The 22,383-nt window shown below is 36.6% G+C and overlaps 1 protein-coding gene across 2 annotated transcripts in view; it reads right to left on the bottom strand.

Annotated features, from left to right (window-relative positions):
• Positions 1 to 1,887: 1,887 nt before the first annotated feature.
• LOC107586168 (E3 ubiquitin-protein ligase listerin) overlaps positions 1,888 to 22,383 on the bottom strand; it is a 22,222-nt gene continuing 1,726 nt past the window's right edge. The window contains exons 4-30 of one of the 2 annotated variants that reach the window (XM_016273438.1): positions 21,809 to 22,039; positions 21,638 to 21,690; positions 21,301 to 21,481; positions 20,963 to 21,136; positions 20,429 to 20,619; positions 17,254 to 17,401; positions 16,448 to 17,182; positions 15,583 to 15,624; positions 15,274 to 15,463; positions 14,169 to 14,408; positions 13,871 to 14,024; positions 13,601 to 13,748; positions 13,236 to 13,443; positions 12,578 to 12,737; positions 12,060 to 12,164; positions 11,379 to 11,521; positions 11,132 to 11,267; positions 9,724 to 9,868; positions 9,220 to 9,433; positions 7,615 to 7,852; positions 6,038 to 6,118; positions 5,375 to 5,561; positions 4,930 to 5,101; positions 4,019 to 4,239; positions 3,735 to 3,929; positions 2,645 to 2,812; positions 1,888 to 2,156 (exon numbers count right to left, since the gene is read on the bottom strand). In XM_016273438.1, coding sequence (XP_016128924.1) covers positions 2,094 to 2,156; positions 2,645 to 2,812; positions 3,735 to 3,929; positions 4,019 to 4,239; positions 4,930 to 5,101; positions 5,375 to 5,561; positions 6,038 to 6,118; positions 7,615 to 7,852; positions 9,220 to 9,433; positions 9,724 to 9,868; positions 11,132 to 11,267; positions 11,379 to 11,521; positions 12,060 to 12,164; positions 12,578 to 12,737; positions 13,236 to 13,443; positions 13,601 to 13,748; positions 13,871 to 14,024; positions 14,169 to 14,408; positions 15,274 to 15,463; positions 15,583 to 15,624; positions 16,448 to 17,182; positions 17,254 to 17,401; positions 20,429 to 20,619; positions 20,963 to 21,136; positions 21,301 to 21,481; positions 21,638 to 21,690; positions 21,809 to 22,039 — 4,923 coding nt within the window. In that variant the 3' untranslated portion in view covers positions 1,888 to 2,093. The remainder of the gene's footprint in view (positions 2,157 to 2,644; positions 2,813 to 3,734; positions 3,930 to 4,018; positions 4,240 to 4,929; positions 5,102 to 5,374; positions 5,562 to 6,037; positions 6,119 to 7,614; positions 7,853 to 9,219; positions 9,434 to 9,723; positions 9,869 to 11,131; positions 11,268 to 11,378; positions 11,522 to 12,059; positions 12,165 to 12,577; positions 12,738 to 13,235; positions 13,444 to 13,600; positions 13,749 to 13,870; positions 14,025 to 14,168; positions 14,409 to 15,273; positions 15,464 to 15,582; positions 15,625 to 16,447; positions 17,183 to 17,253; positions 17,402 to 20,428; positions 20,620 to 20,962; positions 21,137 to 21,300; positions 21,482 to 21,637; positions 21,691 to 21,808; positions 22,040 to 22,383) is intronic. The other variant, XM_016273439.1, reaches the window with a different exon arrangement.

The following is a 22,383-nucleotide window of genomic DNA, read 5'->3' as shown; positions in this document are numbered from 1 at the left end:
TTCTTTTCCTCTCATTCCCTCTTTTTTCCTGCCGCCTTCTCTCTGACACGTCATTAACTATTAAGGTAGTCCTATTAGCACAGGAAAGGGACGAAAACGTATGCGTTTCTTCACGTAATATATATCCTGAGCCTTCCGACAATCCTGTCTCCCCGGTGCTCATTGTAGTCTTTACCGCTATTGATTTTTATCATGGATAAGACGGCTAAATCTCCTCAAGAGCTCTAAATCCATCCTCTCTTCACCCAGAAGCATTAGCTTCCTCTGCATGCCACAGAAAATTATATTTTCTTTCTGGTTTTGGGGAACCTCTGCACCATCCTCTCTCAGGAGATAAGCCTCGGTCACATCGTATAGGGCAACAGATACAGGCAATAATACAGAATGAGGATGACTGATAGGAGTCAGTGCAGGCTTTGCATTTGAGACATACATGGGAATAATAGTGTTATTATTATGCGCATGGATATGTTATATATATATATATATATATATATATATATATACACACACACACACACACATACATGATGTGCTACTATTTTTCTAAATATCTTCTAAATTATACTGTTATTACAATGTAATAACAGTGTAATTACATTGTAATACATGTGTATTAAGCCTGATTCTGTCCAAATACGCTAGTAAAACCATCTGTGTAGTCATGAGGTAGTTTGACAGTTCAACCACTTGGTCACACTGGTTGTGTAGAGGAAACCCACAGCCATATGGGATTGAAGATCAAAGTCATTTCCTATCTCACTACTCACAAAAGCTTCAATAACATGAACGAGTTTATCCAATTTAAACATGGCTAGAGGAAAGACATGGTTTTGTTCATTTTTGTTTCAGGTAGTGTTCTGCATCATGCAATACATGTGGCTCTTCAATGGGAACATCTATTAAATAGTAATAGCCGTGCAATAGATGGATTTAGATGTGCTTTCATCACAGACCATTTTTGCATCTGAAATTATTCTTCAATGAATGTCTTCCCTGCGTACATGCAAACTGCAGCTTACCTTGCAGCTTCAATAGATAAGCTACCATGACTCGGGAGGAACAGACACAAATTCACAGATAGTGTGACACACTGTGATTGACAGAAGCAGATTACGTAAAATGACATGATAAACTGAGGCTGAAAGTATGATCTGTATTTCAGGACCACAAATTGTGTCATGTTACACAATCCATGACAACTAAAGATCAAAGCAAACAGAAATGTCTGCAGCATACAGCATTATGTGTCATTATACAAAATATCATCAAGCTGAGATAAAAAGCCAAAACTCTGTCCATTATTTTCTATACAGGTCATCCATATGGTCCCACATTTATCAGAGCAAAATACATTATTTTCCACATCAGTAGAAACTATGAACACTTTGATTTCACCAGAAGATCTACTTGTGAATGGCAAATTTATGTAACCTGATATATGATTAACCATCTTGCCAACTTGGACAAAAATTTAATTTAAAGAAATAGTACACACAAAATAAAATTTACATTTTGTGATTATTTACCCATGTCTTCCCAAACCTGTATGCAGCTACATTTGATTAAAACAAAAAGAGTACAACAACCTACGTTTTGTGCCATTCACTAAGCTACCATATGACTTCTATTTTTAGCATCTTGTACTATACTTAGTTTTTTTATTCATACTCTCTTCTTTTTTGGGGCTTGCCCGATGTGTTGAGGAAAAAAAGTGTCAAGATCCCTCACAATTCTGTAACATGAAACAAGTTTGGAATGACATGAGTATGTGCAAATAATGACAAAATGTTGATTTTTGGTGAACGATTCCTTTAAGGCCTGAATTCTCAGGCTTAAGCCTTCATTGTCCTGTCAAGGTGTCTTTAATCCAGTCCGGGTACTTTGTTTTTAGAATTCCGACTGTTTGTTCATTCCGTTGTTTGTGACAGGTGTTGATGGGTGCATCTTCAGAATCAGAAACTAAAAGGCCATGGTAATTTGCAGCACTGCAAAAATCAAATGTACAAACAAACGAACAGAACATTTCTTTCTGAGTCAGCTGTTTGCCGAGGACGTCATTCACCTATTTTTTGTGTCCATGGAGACAGAGCTTAGAAGAAAGTCTCTCGGCACAGAGGACATGTGGATTTGTTGCTAGATGTGAACCATTTATACTGTGGAATGAAAGAAAATGGAAACAACCGGTCAGTGAGGAACGAGAAGCGTTTGAGATCATTCAAGGTTGCACATTTTGCTGATTCTGAAATATCTGCAGAATTGGAGTAATAAATGGTGTCAGATTGAGAACTTCACTGCAGATGGGAAATTATTCAATTTCAAGTGCACTGGTGACCTTTTATAGAATTTTAAGCCTATGATTTGAAAGGGATGCAGTCATATTACCAATAAGAACATTAAAACTCAACAAAATCAAAATTGAGCCCATTTACTTTCTGAAAACCATTGAATATCCAGTTTCACACAAACACGTCAGATTACAGAAGTAAAATGTGTGCCATGTTAACTTTAAACTGCAGATATTATAGTTATGTAAAGTCATAAAATAACATAAATGCTCAAAACTACACTTACTATGTTTTAAAAACATTCATCGAAAAATAACTATGATGGAAGAGCAAAAGATGGTGTATGTGGCACTCACCAGACAGGCGGAGTGGAACTTCTTTTTGCAGGTACGGCAGGCTTTCTTTGGCAGCGAGTAATTGGATCCGTGAATGACAGAGAAGCAGATCATACAGTCCTCCACCCCCTCAAAACGCTTGTCAACATTGTTCTTCCACAGCGACAGACCTTCCAGAATACTGCCATTCTACCAAACACAAACACATCATTTAAATTAGTCTGGCCATTTTCAGTTATTCAAAATAAATCACTCTTTAACTGTTACTTTAATAAACCATTTCAACTGGGCCAATTCCAAACTAAACAGGCAACATTAACAGCAGCCCCCAAAAGTATTCAAACCTAAAAAGAAAAGGAAAAGTATTTACAAATACCACTGCATTAGATTAAAAAAGAAAAATCAAACCCAGTAGCATTTTTTAACTACTAGATCACATTTCAAGCCAAACTTTGGTTAAAGCAACAATGGCCCAAAAAAAGTGAAGCATCATTTGTTTCCAGTTGCCATAAATCTATGCAATGAATGCAATACAATTCATTTTTATATGTTGCTTAAGTGTCCAAATACGTTATATTTAGTTTATCTATGACAGCACTACCTTGTATTATGACTTGTATTACATGTATTAGTGCTTGATTTTCAAAAACAAGTTGTAAAATTATGAAAATAAAAATATAATTTTACAAGTAGTAAAAATATTTATTTTTCATGCATCAAAGAATACTGAAAAAAATATATCAGACATTCAACAAAAATATGAAGTAGAACAAGTTTTCAACATTGATAATAATAATAAATGTTTCTTGAGCAGCAATTCAGCATATTACAATGCATTCTGCACGATCATGTGACACTGAAGACTGCAGTAATGATGCTGAAAATTCAGTTTTTCCATAACAGGAATAAATTTGAAAGTATATTGAAATAAAGAACAGTTATTTTAAATTGAGACTTCTGAGCTTACCGACCCCAAACTTTTGAACAGTAGTGTATAAATATCTTTTCTTTAATATTTCCTTTTTTTGACAAGCTAGTTGTTTTATTAAACTAAATGTTACTGCATTTATCTTAAAAGGTTTAAACTGAGAACATTTTTTACTTCCTTTACCTGGTGTGTGAGGTACGTGTTGAGCTGAAGCATCCAATTGCGCCACTGCTGAACGGCCACACCCACTCTCCGCCCACTCTCCACTAAGATAGAGCCGAGTGGATAATTCTGAGGCAGCTGAATCACCAGCTCTATGAAGATATCGTCGACAGAGTAAGTCGCGATCACCTCCCGCGTGGCAGACCGTGCTTTCACCTGAGAATGCGAATCACATCAGATCACAATGCCTAAAACCACTTAAGCACAGGTAATTTTGTTCACTTAAATTTTCCACCACAGCTCACCGTCATGTTCTCAAAAGTCTGGGTGCTGGACTGCACAGATGCAATCTCCTGCACAGACAAAACACCGCTGACGTACTTGCTGGTGAATTTATCTACCGTGCTGAAGACACGTTTCTCTTGGCTGTTCCACCACAGACGCACCATTGCAGGCAAGTCTTTCAACGCACCATAGTATACGGAGCAGGCCAGATGGGGAACCTCAAACTGCAGACCTTCAGTTTCTAGGAAAACACACACTTCTTGAGATGATCTCAGATATGGGAGATATACATTAATATTATAAATCATTCATTGTCAACTAATGGGCCGCAGGTTTGTTTTGATCAGGTCACGGGTAGCAGACTGTGTTGGTATTGATGACTAAAACTAACTATTAAAACTCTGTAATTTCCATAAAGTTTCAGTAATTAAAATGAAGCTGAAATAAAATGTAAATATAGATGAAAAACAAACTTAAAAAAAATAGAAAAATTTGAAATGTTGCCTTGACTACTAATTGAAACAAGTTGAAGTAATAAAACGACAAATTTAAATTTAAATAAAAGCTAAATAGAAATATTTATAAAAAAAATACAAATAACAAAAACATAAAATTGCTAAAACTTTAAAATGAAAATGAAAACTAAATGAAAAAAAATAAGAAAAAGAATAAAACACATTCAAATAATTGTGCTTAGTTTGATACTAAATAAACAAAAAGTAATTACTCTTTAGAAAACATTACTAATAATATTGCATATTGTTGGGTCCATGTAGTTTGTGATAATGTTTACACATTCATTAATATATTCATTTAATTTTAATGCTTGGTTCTATTAACATTTGTATTTACAATAAATCATTTCGGTAGTGTGTTGAATCCTGTGGTTAAACTAGTTGAGAATTACAGTTATAAATGATCTGCAACATACTCCGGGGGGAGAGAGACAAACTCTCAGTGAAGAAGGTTTTCGGTTCTTTGCTTGAGGGTTCTGCTGGCTGCCCAGGCACTGATGGGATCTCTGGCATCAGACGGAACAGGTGAAGTAGGAGTTTATGAAGAGAACGAGTCTTTTTCAAATGCAGAGAGTACTGAGCTCGCAGCTGATAAATAAAAACAGACATTTTCACTACATGAAAGACGTCATGTTGCTTGCATTATAAATAAGTTGTGCAGCCTTTTTTCATGTTCACTCAAAATCATAAAGAGCTGGGGAGATGAAAGCTGTGACATTATCACTTAATATTTCTGTCACAATGAGACGGACACATCTGACAGATCATTTAACCTCTAGAATGTCTCTGTTAAAAGTGTATTTAAAAGGATGAGGCAATGATTGACAGCTTTCCAGAGCAATATGACTGTTTTTTACTTACATGCGATGAAGAAGCCTTGAAGAAGGTGAAGAGGAGTTTCCAGGCCAGAAGATATCCCAGAATGCAGCAGTGCTCCATACTGAGGGGCTGCACCACTGCAAACTCGCCCACTTGCACACCACCTAGAATACTGTCCAAGAGCTCTTCTGTGGCAGAAAGGATGCTCATTAACGCTGCTGGAGGAGACCTACAGGAAGTGCACACAGTAAGTTGCCAGGATACCATTAAACTTGTGGGTAGCCAAAAAATTAAAAATAAAATAATAATAACATAAATTAAAAAATAAATAGCAAATATTAAACAGATATTTTAAATAATTAAAATAAAATATTTTAAATAATAAACAGATAAATAAGAGTAAAAAAATGCAATAATTAAATACAAAATAAATAAACAAACACACACATACATATATATATATATATATATATATATATATATATATATATATATATATATATATATATAATATATACATACACACGCTGTATATATTATCATTTACATTCATCAGAGTGTTTTGTGTTATTTAGATAATGCTTATTGCATTACTTTGATATTTTAAAATAACTACAGTGTAAAATAACTAAACCAAATGGGATCTATTCGTCATTACATATCCAAAGACTTTTAAGAGCCAGTGTGTGTGAAAGAGTGTCTTACAAGCATGGTTCTTCTCCATCTTCATCATCAGATTTAGCGCTGGCACTCTCGCTGTCACTCTCTGGCAACAAAGGCATCACCCTGTAAGACACGAACACATCACTCACATTTCTCCTGAGACGATTCAACGTCAGCACTGAGACTCATTCAAAGACTTGTAATGGACATAGCATTACAGCAACAGCAGAGGAGATCTCGGCTAACCCCGTGGAATATGAAACTGTTTCTCTCCCAGAGGCTTGTGCTCTCAATGAAGCATATTTAATTAAACCCAAAGCGGAACGCATTGTGGATTAAACTTCTTCCGTACAATATGACCTTAAGGCTAGGCAAAAACTGGCCGTCCCTTGGAGTATTCATTTCAATTACATTTACAATTATGTTCTAGACAGATACTTTCCTACCAAAGCAACTTACAGGAAAGCCCATTATAGCGTTTCTGCAGACGCTGCAGAACAGTTAGAAAACAAAGATAATGTCTAGGTGGTAAGACACATGCTGACTCCTTAATGCGGTATTCTAAACTTTGTATTTTATTTTTCCCCACAAGTCCAATTATTATGTTAAACAAGTTTTCCTGCACCAAAAACAGTTGTAAATTTAGTTTAGCATGACCATTTTCTGCCCTTTCATTGACTCTTTAGTACAGGTTGTTTTTGCTGCGGTTCCTTTAAAACTTTGTTCTTATGTTAATGTGCTTATGGTTGCTTTAGAGTATATCTACATTATGCTGGACTTTTTGAAAAAAAATCTAAATTTGCTGAAAATGTACTCACTCTTAGGCCATCCAAGACGTAGAAGAATTTATTTCATCATCGCAACACACTTGGAGAAATTTAGAATTACATCACTTGCTCACTATTAGTCCTGTAGACTGAATGGGTGCCATCAGAAAGAAAGTCCAAACAGCTGATAAAAGCATCACAATAATCCACACGACTCCAGTCCATTAATGCCTTGTGAAGTGAAAAGCTGCATGTTTTTAAGAAACAAATCCATCATTAAGCTGTTTTAAACTCCAAATCATTGCTTCCAGCTAAAATATAAGACCTCTAATCCATAATATTGCTTTCTCCAGTAAAAAAGTAATCTCGTCTGAATCAGGAGAGAAATATGCACAGATCAAGCACAATTTACAGGCCAAAACAGTTCTAAACTGTCAGTGGATGCGGTGACAAAATGGGACAGACTTTTTCACTGGATGAAGCGTTATTGTGGATTATGGACTGGTATTTTGGCCAAAAAGTTTGGCTTAAAGTTAAAATTCCTTAATGATGGATTTTTTTACAAACACTCAGCTTTTCACTTCACAAGACCTTAATTAATGGACTGGAGTCCCGTGGATTACTTGTGCATTATTGTGATGTTTTTAACAGTTCTTTGGACTCTCATTTTGACGGCACCCATTCACTGCAGAAGTGATGTAATGCAAAAAATTCATTTAAAAAAATTCAATTTTCATTTTTGGGTAACTATTCCTTAATAAAAAGTACATTTTCCATGATATGACACATTTAAATGTCTATTGTGTGTAGTCAGAGTGAAGTAAGAGTTAAAGAAGGTAACAGAGTCTATACTTGTGTAGGATATGGTAGACCGCGAGCTGTAACGGCCGGGCTTTGAAGAGCAGCAGGGGTGAGAGGGTATTCAGCAGGGTCTGGAGGGGCTCTGGCAGACTGCTCCTTTGGTCAGCTACAAACCGAGGAGGGAGTTTATTCTGTGTGAGCAGCTCCACGGGGATGTAGGTAAGAGCCTCCCCCACTGCCCTCAATACCGCCAGGGGGAACAAAGGATCATCTGGCTCTGAAAAGTCAGCTGAGACAAAAGATTGACATTTCAGTAGTGTGTTAACCACCAGACATCATGTTTCCATTAAATATCAAAAGTATAAAGGATACAAGTATAAAAATTATTTCTAGGTTAATACTAGGGATGAGTCACAATGCCATTTGGGCAAATAGATGATTACTAAGTTTGAATAGTTTCAACATATAGATTGTTTTGCTTGTTTTGTTTAGTGGCTGAGCTTTAATTATACTATAAAAAATTTTTTTTAAATGTTTGTAATTTTTTTTTTAAATTGTAAAATGCTACTGTAAAAAAAACTTAATTGTTTAATCACTTTATATGCAATTTTACTATGCAATACAATAAAATAATATAATAATACAAATGTGTGGTTATTGCAACTGTAGAAACTATAAATACAATACAATTTATGGTTAAAACAGTAAAATAACATCTCCAGTAGTCGCTGCATGACATTATGTATAATTATATAGTTACATCTTATATAAATAATTTTTTACTTTTGTTATCATTAAGGTATTTTGTTATTTAGCCAACGTATGCTACATTTAGTGCTGTTGGCATTTTGTCTTTGTGTTTATGGCCTTTTTCACTATCTATATTTGAGTCCTGCCCTTGTTTTATGGAACAGCCTGTCTTTCTATTTTACCACCTGTATTATTATGGTGGTTATCAGCACATTTTAAGGTAAAAAGCAGATTTCAGTAGTTCAGGTAGAGTGGTATATTAATATCATATAATTTAATAAAAAATACTGTTAAAAGTTATAAAAATATATAGGCACCAATATGACATCCTGTAATACTTGAAACAGTAATTTTTTTTTTTTATGTGAATTTCTGGCAACAACAGGTGATTTTTTTTTTTTTAATTAACAGGATTATTTCCACAGTAGTATGCTGTGCTTTAGCCGTTTTGAAGGTCAACCCTTCTCTTATAAGTTGTGTTTTTAAATGCATCCCCTTTAAAGCACTTGCACAACAGCCAAACACACTTTTTATTTCTTTTTTTTTTTAGATGGCATGTTTTGAAACATACACTATTGTTCAAAAGTTTAAGGTTGGTAAGATTTTTTTAAATGTCAGGGTTTACACTAAAATATTAAGCAGCACGACTGTTTTCAACATTGATAAGGAGAAATGTTTCTTAAGCATCAAATCAGCATATTAGAATGATTTCTGAGGGATCGTGTGAAAAATGTGAAATTCAGCTTTACTGTCACATTATTAAATTACATTTTAAGACTTCTTTTAAAAACAAGAAACAACTTACTGACCCCGAACTTTTAAACAGTAGTGTAGATATAATTTTTTTTTTTTAAAAAATCATTAAACCACAAACCAAACATGAAGGTTCTTGTTAAGTCGACTCACCGGGGATTTTAATAAGCAGTGGGAGCAGAAGGTTGTGAATTCCCTCCAAAAAGAACTCCTTCCACTCCGAGTTCAGCTCTGGAGGAAGCTGTTCCTCCACACCAGCAGGGGGCGACATGAAAAACTCACTCAGCCTCACAATCAGGTCACAGTTTGCACACACAAACAGCTGTACCCAAGGGTTCCAGAACATGCTGCTGTTCTCACGGGCAGTCTGTGAAAACAACGCAATTACATGTCACGCTGATTAAAAAAGACATTCGCTTAGATCGTCCTCTGTGTGCAGCACGGCTCTAGTAGGTTCTAGTAGTGATTATTTATAAGATCAGCCATATGTGTAAAGCATTTCAGATCTGATTTACACCTGGTATTAAAATAAAATCAGTTCAAAATGCAGATTCGATTGTACACTGGGGTGGAAATTTCTGAAAAGGACAGAGAAAGTGTCTCTGTGAGCCTGTCTACTGCATACAAACAGTGTGAATGAAGAGAGAGAAATCTCACCTCAAGCCATGCCAGCATGGAGCAGAGCAGGAGATCCCAATGAGTGTTTCCCAAGACTGTAGGAGAATGATCCACCATCCAGCACAGGAAACGCATAATTTCTACAGCCAATAAGAGCCATGTGGCTGAAACTTTTCCAAGGTCACTGAAAAAGGACAGATTGCTTGTTATTATAGCTATTATAGGGCTGTCACGATAACCGCAATATCGCAATATTGACAAGCCAACCACAGAGGAATGCAAGAACCGCAGCAAGTAAACACGGGGCGTTTACTTTACTTACTTTAAAAGGGATAGTTCACCCAAAAATGAAAATTCTGTAATTAATTACTCACCCTCATGTCGTTTCAAACCCGTAAGACCTTCGTTCATCTTCGGGCTCAACTTTTTGCGAAGCTATGAGAATACTTTTTGAGTGCAAAGAAAACAAAAATAACAATTTATTCAATTCTTCTCCCCCGAGTTACGTCTTCCGCCATTTTAGAGAGTATCACAACGCATACGCACGCTTTCCCCCAAGCGTAAACCACGCTGATTATGCAGATTACGTTCATGCGCGCGCTTTCTCCCCCGAACGTAAACAACGCTGATTACGTCGATTATGTTCTTGGGTACTCTCCAAAATGGCAGAAGACGTAACTCGGGAGAGAAGAATTGTTAAATAAATTATGTTATTTTTGTTTTATTTGCGCTCAAAAAGTATTCTCGTAGCTTCGCAAAACTGAAGTTGAGCCACTGATGTCACATGGACTGTTATACCGATGTCCTTACTACGTTTCTGGACCTGGGAACATTACAGTTGCGTTGCTGTCTATGCAGGGTCTGAGAGCTCTCACATTTCATCAAAAATATCTTAATTCGTGTTCCGAAGATGAACGAAGGTCTTACGGGTTTGAAATGACATGAGGGTGAGTAATTAATGACAGAAATTCCATTTTGGGGTGAACTAACCCATTAAGTAAACACTTTACTTACTAAAAGATATTTGCATGTTTACTTTTTTCGTAAGGTTACACCCTTCTCGATTTACACTTCGTGCATGTGTACTGAATATTAAATAAGTTAGTAATGATAACAATGTGTACTGATATGTACTGAGGCTCCATAGAGTTAAAATTATTTCAACAGTGTGGTTCATTACATCTCTCTTTGAATGAATCGGCATTTTTGAACGTGCAGTTGTTTATTATATACATTTTTTAAATATTTTATGCGTTTTTATTTTTCTATTGGAAAGATACAATAAAAAGGGAAAATAAAATGTGGAGGAAAGAGCAAAAAGGGACAGACTCGAAAGCTGCATCACCCATTTGAGCATCTTGGCCACGGCTCTGACATAGTAACTCATCTGACTGCCATTGCCGTCTTCCTCATTATAGAGATACACATAGCTGAGGCATGGTCTCACCTGTTGAAGAGGAACCATTCCTCCCTACTGGTCCTCCATTCGGCAATCGTGGCTACGACAGCCAACAAGATCTCATCCTCCACAGTCGTGTCGGCCTGTAGACAGCAGAGCAGCACGGCCAGACAGCCCCACACACCTACACACACAACATTATTTTTTCACATCCCTTAAGTGAGTGAGATCAGTGTTGCTCAGCCTATATGACTCATCATGTGCGGTGTGTGTGTGTATATGATTTGAATCTCACCGTCAATGCAGTCCTGCTCTCTGTCCTGCCAGTTAAGGAGCTCTGCGACACACAAGGCGATGAGGGATTCTCTCTCTTCACTGGCTAGAAATGGACATAACATCTGCACCGTGCTCACACTGTTTTCTGAGAGGGGAAAGAAACTGACACGCACACAAGAGCCGCAGAATTAGCAGGAACGTCACAATCACCTTGCTGGTTAGGCTGATATTTCTCATCAAAACGCTGTGCTGATGACAAGCACATTGTGAACATGTGTATCTGTATAAAAAGATTTCTCCAGGTCATGAGGAGGGTCACATCCACACCACACTCCACACAGTTGATCAAAAATGACAGCAAGATTTCTATTTCAAGTAAATGAAAGAAACCTGAAAATATGTACCAAATGTACAAACATATAACTATATCTATAACAATAAATGTTTCTTGAGCACCAAATCAGCTTATTAGAATGACTTCTGAAGGGTCATGTGACACTAAAGTCTGGAGTAATGATGCTGAAAATTCTAAAATAATTTGAATAAAAAACACTTACTTTAAATTATAATAATATATCCCAATATTGTTTTTTTTTTACTGTATTTCTGATCAAAAAAATGCAGCCTTTGTGAGCATAAGAGACTTCTTTCAAAAACATGAAAAACAACAACATGTAGTGTGTTTGAGGGGATGTCTTACTTTTCTACATTGCCATATAAGGCCTTAATGTGGCTTGGTTCCATTTTGCTGTTCTGCATGTATTTTGCCAGCGCTAGTGACCAGAGGGAGCCCTCTTCTTGTGACCTGTGATTAAAAAGGATAAAAGGGTCTATGAATTATGCTTATATAGTTACATCTTATATAAATAATTTAATTTAGGATAAAAGGGTCTATGAATTATGCTTATTAAAAACAAAATAAAAAGACATCTATTCTAAACATAGGCTAGACCAGGGGTTCTCGACTCTTTCCTACAGAGTTTAGCTCCGACCCTAATCAAACACACCTGAACAAGCTAATCGATGTCTTCAGGATGGCTAAGGCTATAGGCAGGTGAGGTTTACTAGAAAGTTACTGGCAGGCAAGTTTGATCAAGTTTCCGCTGCAGGAAAGTGGACCTCAACGGCCAGAGTTGAGAACCCCAGCTGGGCTAGATCATTAATAATGAAAATGCAAATTCTGGAGAAGAAAAAAAAAATCCAAATGAATGAGCCGACCTTGTGAAAAGTGTGTCTAACAGAGTGGTTTTGATCAGGCTGCTGTTGTGGATTCTCTGCTCTAAATTCCAGGACTGCAGCAGTTTGTGATATTCAGACACCACGAGTGGTGACAGCTCCATTTCTTCACACCACTGAAGTCCATAGAAAATCTCTGAAACTACATTAAAACAAATATTGATGACACTTTATTATAACTCTATAAAGCTTATTGTATCATATTTGATACACATTTCATAAGGCCTCCAAATCAAGATGACAAAAAAATTTCTGGGGAAAAAATGGCTGTACACAATCTTCAACAACTCTTTGATTGATAGTTTATTTAACAATGAGCATTTTAGATCTTGATACACAATACAATACACAATAAAAAAAACTACAGAGCTTTGATCATAAAACTAAGAATTTTAATTTTAATAAGACACTGATTTACATTACAAGCTATCAGAATTTACCTTACTTTTTGGCATCTGCACCAAATTGTATGTTTTGCTCAATTTGAGTCTCTGAATAAAATTCAGGTGTTTTTTCCTCAGTTGTTTTAGCTGAAAAATTGTCTCAATTATCTTTTTAGAACTTGTAATGCATAAGCAACAATGATTATTATTTTACAAGATCACTGCTACCAAAAGCTAGATGAATGAATGAGTCTCACCTATGTGCTTGAGATCAGGAATTTCAGAGAAGTCTGCCTCCACCTGCTGGTCATCAGGTGAAGTTGCAGTGAAGATGATTCTGCCCAGTAAGGCACTTACACACAGGTGTGCCGGCAGCCGGTTAGTCGCCCTGAACTTCCATACATCCATGCAGGGGTATTCACCAGTGACTCTGAGACGACCACACAGTAGAGGGTGTCTAACCCACTGCCGAGATGCACAAAGATAATTCATTAGAATGGCATATTTTTGACATATGAGTACCTTCTATATACCATTTTAACAAAATATTGAACCATTTCTCACAAAATCTGCTATCGGCTTGTTTGGACTGTGTGAATGTCATTTGTGACCGGCTGAGTACCTGAGGCAGCAGAGCCCGTCTAATGCGACTCCATTCCTCTTCAGTAGGATTAAGACAGAAGATAAACTGAGACAGGAGACAGCTGGTCTTCTGGGCCGAGGCGATGGTCTGAGACAGACTTTCCACAGCCTGCACCAGAAGCTGCAGACTGACATTAGTAACAGAGGAGATTGAGACCCAAACAATTCTTTTAGCTATCCAAACAAAAAAGTAACAGCATTTGGAGAAAGCACATTTATCTAAAGGCCATTAGATGAGTCCTTTTAAGACCTTTTGACTGTCAGTGGTGTGGTGAGCAGCTGACTTTTAACCCAGAGTGCAATGTTGTGGAGGAGGGTGCCCTTCGTGACCCCTGCACCCAGGTTAGTGATCAATGATTGAATGCCAGCAGTGTAGGCGTGCTGCAGGTTCATCAGAAGAGCATCTGTCAGGAAACACCGGACATTCATTTAAAAGCAATACACACAATTGAGGAGACATTGTTTGTTGCTGTGTAATATTTGAGAAATTGAGAACCACATACTGTATAGACAAATGTTTGAACTTTTGGATGGTTTGGAGTCTGTACCTGAGAGGTGAGTGATGGTTTGGTCCTGTGCACAAAGCTGGAAAACAGTCATAAGCAATTCCTCGGCAGACGCCAGAAGCAGGCAGCCCTTAATCGAAGAAAAGAAGGTGGCAGCCACATCAGAGATGAAAGTGACTAGCGGCTCCATGTTCCCAGCATCTGACATTCCCTTTGCTTCTGACAGGGTGGCGTGAAGCTTGTCAATGATCTGCTCGACATACGCCTTGCCAATGAGAGGATCTGCAGAGAGAAGAAAGGGTGAAACAGCATTATTTTCTTTGAAGAGAACCACTCCTTACGTCATTTGCAACACATAATATACTACCATTCAAAATGTTGGGGTCAGTAAGTTTTTTGTTGTTGTTGGAAGAAATTCATACTTTTTCAGCAAGAATGCATTAAATTGATCAAAAGTGAAGGCAAATACATTTATAATGTTACAAAGATTTATATTTCAAATGAACGCTGTTCTTTTGTACTTTCTATTCATACTGAAAAAAAAAAAGTATCACATTTTCCAAAAAAAATATGAACAACTGTTTTCAACATTGATAATAAAAAGAAATGTTTATACAGCGTCAAAACAGCTAATTAAAATTATCTCTGAAGGATCATGTGACATTGAAGACTGGAGTAATGGCTGCTGAAAATTCAGCTTTTCATCACAGGAATAAGTGACATTTTTAAATAAATGAAAATACAAAACAGTTATTTTAAATTGCAATAATATTTCACAATATTACTGTTTATTGTTGATCAAATAAATGCAGCCTTGGTGAGAGACTTCTTTCAAAAACGTTTTGTGTGTAAAGAATATTAAGTAGAAAATAATGTATGTCTTGATTTTTTTCCCCATCAGGATTTCACTGAACCAGTGTTTGCTAAGCCAGTGTTACTGTCAACTCATATTTATGGCTAGGGTTTGTTCACCATTTTTGTGCACAACTTTTCCACCAAGGACTTCAATGATTCTGGTATTTTATTCCATCAAGTCTGTGATCCAGGGACTTGTATTAAGAAAGTAAATAAGGTCAGTTTTGTCTTTAACTGCAATATGTGAGAGATCAGGTTGTAGTTTCTGAGTAGTGATGACATGCAGACTTACCATTATTGTGCTGCTGTGACAGAGCGAGGCTGATGAGAGGCCAGCCGTGAGCATGATGGGATGATGAAGAAGGGGATCCACGCAGACCCATCACACACAGCTCTCCTGCCAGACCCACCAACCTCTCCCCTAACACAGGACCCCTTAGCCAGCCAATAAACACCTCCAAACGGACGGGATCTGCACACACCTGGTGTCATGAAAGTGACAAGCGAAGATTTGGTTAATTCTTATTTCTTCAATACAAAACACGGTCAAATGTAAAGCAAAATGTAACCTAACTGAAAAGATCTCAATAAAAACAGGTACCTTTTCAATAAGCTGAAGAGTCACACTCCAATTCAAATCCCTCTGTTTTAAAGAGACAAATAACTGATTATTGATATCACATGTTTGTAAATGATAGAAAATGTCTGTTGATAGACAGAAGTGAAGTAAAAACATTTAGAAAAAAGGAACATTTAATTAAAAATATACAATACCGTTCAAAGGTTCAGGGTTGGTAAGATTTTTTTTTTCATGTTTTTGAAAGAATTCTTTCATGCTCACCAAGACTTGAGCATGAAAGGCATTTATTTGATCAAAAACCGTAATGTTGTGAAATATTATTACAATTTAAAATAACTGTTTTCTTCCTGAATATATTTTAAAATGTAATTTATTTGTGACTACAAAGCTGAATTTCCAGGCCTCAAAGTCGCATTCTAATATGCTGATTTGCTGCTCAAGAAACATTTATTATCATTATCATCAATGTTAAAATCAGTTGTGCTGCCTAATATTTGTGTGGAAACTGTGAAACTTTTTTCATGATTTTTTTAATGAATAGAAAGTTTCTGTCACTTTTGGACAATATAATGCATCCTTGCTGAATAAAAGTATTAATTTCTTTTTTTTTTATTGTTATTATATTATATTATATATTACAATATATTATTTATTATCAACACTTGTGTGAAAACTTCAGAAAAAAAATATGTAATTATTACCTGTAATCAATATAATGCTTAACTGAAGACCGGTGTCTGTTATTATACTGGTGTTGTTACTTTGTGTCATGCCTAATGATACCCCTTGTATGTGGTAAATATACTGAAATACAGCATCTTGTGGTTTATCGTTTTAATATATCCCTGTAGCATCCCAATCCCCCCGAACCATGTGGGTCTCTTACACTGATGTGGTTGAGGATCAGTGTCTTGTCATCACTGGAGCAGCAGCACTGCAGGGAACTGAAAACCATGTCCACCAGGAAATCAGTGTCCTTCCTGTCGTCTTGTTTTAACCATATAGTCACTCTTTGCAGGAGAAAGTGGACAGCTGCATTCTCAGCAAGCGGCCTGAGCTCCGGCCCCATTTCAGGCTTCATTTCCTCCGGCCTCAGCAGCACCTGGAACACCTGAGGACTTGGGAACACCCTGAGCAGCTGAGACAAAAAGCGCAGGTGCCTTTCCGACTCCCGTTTGCTCACGTACAACATGTTGAGCTCCGCCAGCTGACACACCAAATCCAGCAGGTGTCCATTTCTCAAGGGACAGTGTTGCTCCTCCAATGCTGGAGATTCCATAGGAGGTTCATCACCTTGGCCTCTTTCTTCTCTGTCCGTGAAGCAAATTTTCACAGTTTTTTTCTTCTTAGTCTGTTTACTGGCACTGTTTGGGTTATGCATAATCTGCACGAGCAATGCAATACCCTCCAGGGCGGTTCGCTCGGCTTCTTCACGGTCCACGTAAGTTGTGCACAAGCGACCCAGACCCTCCCAGAAGTCTGACAACAGTCTTTGAAAGGTGGGAGCCTCTTTCCCAACTGCTCGCTTTTCCCAGGACAGAAGCATATCTGAGACCTGAGGGAACAGAGGACCCGTCTGCAGCGATGGGTTTCCCAGAGCTCTGTCAATCAATGGCAGAAGCTGTAAAGAGAGAGTTCAATGCATGAGACATTAGCAGATTTAGAGAGACCTTTTCCTTGTGATCCACAGACCTGTTCTGAGATCAGCATGTTCTGGATGTTTCTCTGCTCCTGCTCGTCTCCGACGTTCTGCAGGATGATAAACCGAAGGCACTCCATTGTGGCAAAAATGATGGCCGCACTCTCTGAGGGACTGGACTTAGCACGATCACTCGACAACCTGGACCAAACATGCCAGAATAAAGGAAAACTAATTAAAAAGTGCAAAAATACACAACCAGTCAAAAGTTTGGAATAATTATGATTTTATTTTAATGTTTTTAAAGAAGTTGCCTCTTATGCTCCCCAAGGCTACATGTATTTGATCAAAAATACAGTAAACCGGTATTATTCTAATTTACAATAACCCTTTTCTATATTAATACATTTTAAAATTTAATATTTTTTACAAAATTACTGTTTTACTGTATTTTTGATCAAATACATGCAGCCTTGTTGAGAATAAGAGACTTCTTTTCAAAAACATGAAAAAAAATCAAAAACATGAAAAAAAATTATTCAAAATCATTCAAACATTTGACTGGTAATCAAACATGTATTTTGAATTAATATGCAGTGTCAATACATTACATGCAAACAACATTTTGAATTCATAAAACTGCCCGTTTAATTCTAAGGGTCATGGGAGGATGTAAAATGGTTATGTAAAACTAAATTATTACATCTGGGGTAAGAAATTGTATAAGTGCACTTATGCTGACTAAATACTTTTTTGCCCCACTGTGTATATATATATAATTAAAATGTACCAAATGTTTTTCCTCATATATAATTATTATTATTGATGGGGGGGGGGAAATCATATTTAGTACATTAGTATATAGAAGGGGTGTGGGGGGGAAAAATCAATTCACCTAACTATCGCGATTCTTTTTAATACGATTTAAAACGATTGGTTTATCTCAGAATCGATTTATGTTTAATTATTTTATTTTCCTAAGAGGTGGTGGGGAGAAGTTAGCGCTTTTATTCCAACAGAGGGTGAAATGTATTTGTTGTTATCTGTATGAAATGACGTCATATCCGTTTCAAGCTGGCGCGAGACAGCAAAACCATGGCAGAGGCAGAGGATCAGACCTCTTCGAGAATTCTTTCTGCACCTTCACATTTTAAATCCCAAGTGTGGAAACACTTTGATATTACACACTGCCAGGAAAAGCAGCGCTAGAACAGAACAGCTGATTCTCTGCCACTGTCTGAAAGTCCATTGGGCTGGTGGAAAGAGCATCATCATGAGTATCCTCTACTTGCCAAGACAGCTACTTATGTGTACGAACGGGTATTCTCTATAGCTGGGGACATTGTGACTGCACAGAGAAGCAGCCTCACCACAGAGCATGTTGACCAGCTCTTGTTTTGCAGAAGAATCTTAACACTCCCAAGCATTAGTTTAGTGTGAAGTTTGTAGCACATTTTATTTGCAGTCTGGAGTTTCAAATGTGTCAAGCTTTCAGGAGCTTTTTTATTTATTGTTATTTTATTTATTCTACTTGTTTGTTGCGCATTGGACTATTATATTTATGTGCAAGTTCAGGGTTTTTGGTACTTTAAAATATACACCGTGTATGTGTGTGCTCCTGAAATATAAGTTCAGAAAGATTTTTTTTTTGTTAATATGAAGTATACAGTCGCTTTAAGGGTATGATCAAGTATTTTCCATTGTCTAGTCTTTAATAAGCAAACAAAAATCACAATAAATTGTAATATTGAATCGCAATAGTTATGTAATCACAATACTCAATTATCGCAATATATATTGAATCGCCACACAAATATCTGGATAGTATCGAATCGGAAGATTAGAGTATTGTCCCAGCCCTACAGGGCTCTAGTTTTTGTGAGTGGTCGCACTGGCGCGACCACCGCATTGTCCAACTCGTAAGCGCTGCCATTTTTATTGCATTTGAGAAACATTAAACGGCAAACGAAACGAAAGCAAAACTAAACCGCGCTACGTTTCAGCTGCGCAGCGTGGACCGCGACGCAAACAAACTTGTCCGAGCTCAGAACAGCTTTACTCGGGAGCCCAAGTTGATTTCGCGACTCTGTTACTGCACAGATGCAACAGTGCTGCGAGATCCAGTGAGAAGCGTTTGAATTCGCCACACAATGATAAGGTTGCTGCTAGATCGAATAAGAATCATTCAAATTCTGCACAGAATTCTGTTATAAACAGCACTGACATACGTCCGGAAACCAGAAGGGGTAAAGCTAACTGTAACCATGGTGTTGTGGTAGAAATAGTCGAATGCATTACATCATTCATTTCATGGTTTGTACAACCTTTTGAGAGAAATTCAAGCACTTTTCAATGACTTTCAAGCATTTCACACAACTATTTCCAGCACTTTAACGTTCTAAAATTATCCAGTTTGAATGTTATTTTTAATGGGATGACCAAAATATACTTTGTGGTAAACAAACACTTATGTAAAATAAAATAAAAAATACATCAAATCACAATTATAACCAGTAGACAGCAGCAGAGGAGCACTTATTGGCTTATTAGTCATTCATTTCTACTTTTTCTCTATATTTTGGAATTATAAAATCACTATTATATAATATCAAATCATCAAGAAATCAGTATAATACATAGAAGTATAATGGTACATTTAATAAGAATGGAATATATAATTTTTCTATATAAAAATTAGATTTGGCACCTGTTGCTATTGTTAATAAAAGTAAAATTTGTATTATGTGTGTGTGTGTGTATATATATATATACAGTGGGTACGGAAAGTATTCAGACCTATTCAATTAACCCTCTGGTAGTCTTTGATCATTTTAGACAGAAAATGTTTATGGTTTAAATTCTTAAAAGTTTTAATTTTATCGGAATGGTACAAAACTTGGTAACTTTTTGGCACTTGCTATATGCAAACACAGAAAAAAAAATCATGGACATAATTTAAAAAAATGTAACATTTGTGATCTTCATGAAAATAAATGGGAAACATTGAACATTGTGGCTACAAATCGACAAAGTAGTAGGTTATAAGGTTATATATATATATATATATATATATATATATATATATATATATATATGTGTGTGTGTGTGTGTGTGTACATATATGTCGATTGGTTAATATATTGCGATATTTGCAACATTTAAAAAGGCAATTCTGCTGCAGGTACATGACTATAGGATGAATGACTATATGAATAGGACATTATTTACCCCTGTATGACAGATGTGAGGAATGTCCTAGAGAACTCCAGGTTGGGCTGTGTGACCTCTGCTGGCAGTTTGCTTATAAACGGGAGCATGTTTGGATGCAGAGATGTTGCAAGACCTCGACCTCCTTCTTTAAGAAGCACCCAGAGCTTCGGCATCACGCCTTTCCTGGCACTGACATGCGTCCAGCAGTTCTGCACATAATTTATATGATGACAGTGATTTTGAATCACCGCTGACAACAGACAACAATAAGGTGCAATAACATTTCTATTAGATTGCATAAGATTAACACTTTCATTTTGGAATGAATACGGGTTATGGCAGAACTGGAAAATGTGAGATTTTTGTTGTTTATTATTTAAAATAAATATTTATATAAATATTCATTTACACTACTATTTAAGTTTGGGGTTAGTAAGATTTTGAATGTTTTCAAAAGAATAAAAAATAAATTTAAAAAAACTTACTGACCCCAAACTATTAAAAGGTAATATATTTTTTATTATATCTGTGTCAAAAAATAATCAGTCTCACATCAACGCAGGACAGAATATGGAGGACCGCCTCCCACAGAGGGGGTAGCACCACTGGGTCTGTGTCGTCGATTGACAGCAGCACAGCAGAACAAGCTCGGGCCGCTTCTGCCTGGATCAGCTGGGGTGTGTGTGCACACATGGTGGCAATCAGCTCAAAAAACGCTCCTCGAATCTAGAAAATAAAACAGACAACTCTGAATCATATTATAACACTTTATAATCAAGAAAACATCTAACAAATAGTACAAAGAGATTTTAATGTAGGTGTAAAGTATCATAAATAAAAACCAGAAAAGTTGCTTGTCATGGTCATGTCTGGTTAGGATCCCAGCTCACCTGTGGGGTCTTGTGTTTGCTGTACTTCCAGAATTTGCCCTGTGTGATGAGTTGTGTCAGTCGCTCCTTTAGAAGCTCTCTGTCCTGCTCAGGTAAAATGCTCAGCAGTCTCTTCAGAGCCAGCAAAGAGCTGGTCAACAGACGGATAAACTTAGCCTCTCGTTCCTCCTCTGGCACACTGCTGCACAAAAATAAAACAAAATTAAATATATTCTACACATAAACTACTACTATTATTAATCAGGCACACACTGCATTTTTCTTAAAATATAACAATATGACCAAGTAAAGCAAAACTAATGTCACCATCAGGCTATTATTGTACATATACACTTACTGAGGGTCACTGAGAGTGTCAGCGGTTTCTTTCAGCAAATTGTCTTGGAGAACCTGAGAAACACAGAGAATATATTTAAAAAAACTTCAGCTGAGCAATGACAACATGCAATCAAAAATTCTGCAGTATGTCATTTTTTCTCACTATGAGCATAAGATAAGCTTATCTTACATTCAGGACTTCATCTTTACAGAAGCTGATTGCCTCTGGCTGTTTATTCAGGGGAAATGCGGCCTGGAAAGCAGCGCTGGCAGCTGAGGCAGCAGGAGAGTATGTGTCACACTGAGAGATGAGCCAGTGACCCATGATGCTCTTCAGGTAGGGGGCCAGATTCCTCTTCACTTTTAAAACCAGCTGCTCAAAGGCCTGCTGTGTGGCCTCTCGCACACGGCGATCATGGTCCTGATGAAAACATTATATATTAAATAAACTTGTTCAGCCAACCTTTTATTTACACAGATACACAAGTAAATTAAGCACATTCAAATTCAACTAAATTAAACATTTACATCTTCTTGCTGCCTCTATATAAAGTGGGGTCCAAATATCTGAGACCACTAGAGAAAACTTAGTTTTGCATGTTTCTAATTTAACAAAAATCTTTCATTTAAAATTCTATAATCAATATTACAATTTGAATAAAATGTTATACTGAAAAATATTCATTAATACAAATACAAAAATTAAATACAATTATATAAAAGATAAAATTATAAATAAATTATATATATATATATATATATATA

Source organism: Sinocyclocheilus grahami, unplaced genomic scaffold (genome assembly GCF_001515645.1).
Source record: "Sinocyclocheilus grahami isolate Dianchi unplaced genomic scaffold, SAMN03320097.WGS_v1.1 scaffold78.1, whole genome shotgun sequence".
NCBI lineage: Eukaryota > Metazoa > Chordata > Actinopteri > Cypriniformes > Cyprinidae > Sinocyclocheilus > Sinocyclocheilus grahami.
Note: the sequence above shows the minus strand (reverse complement) of the source record. Positions and strands in the feature narration are given on the sequence as shown.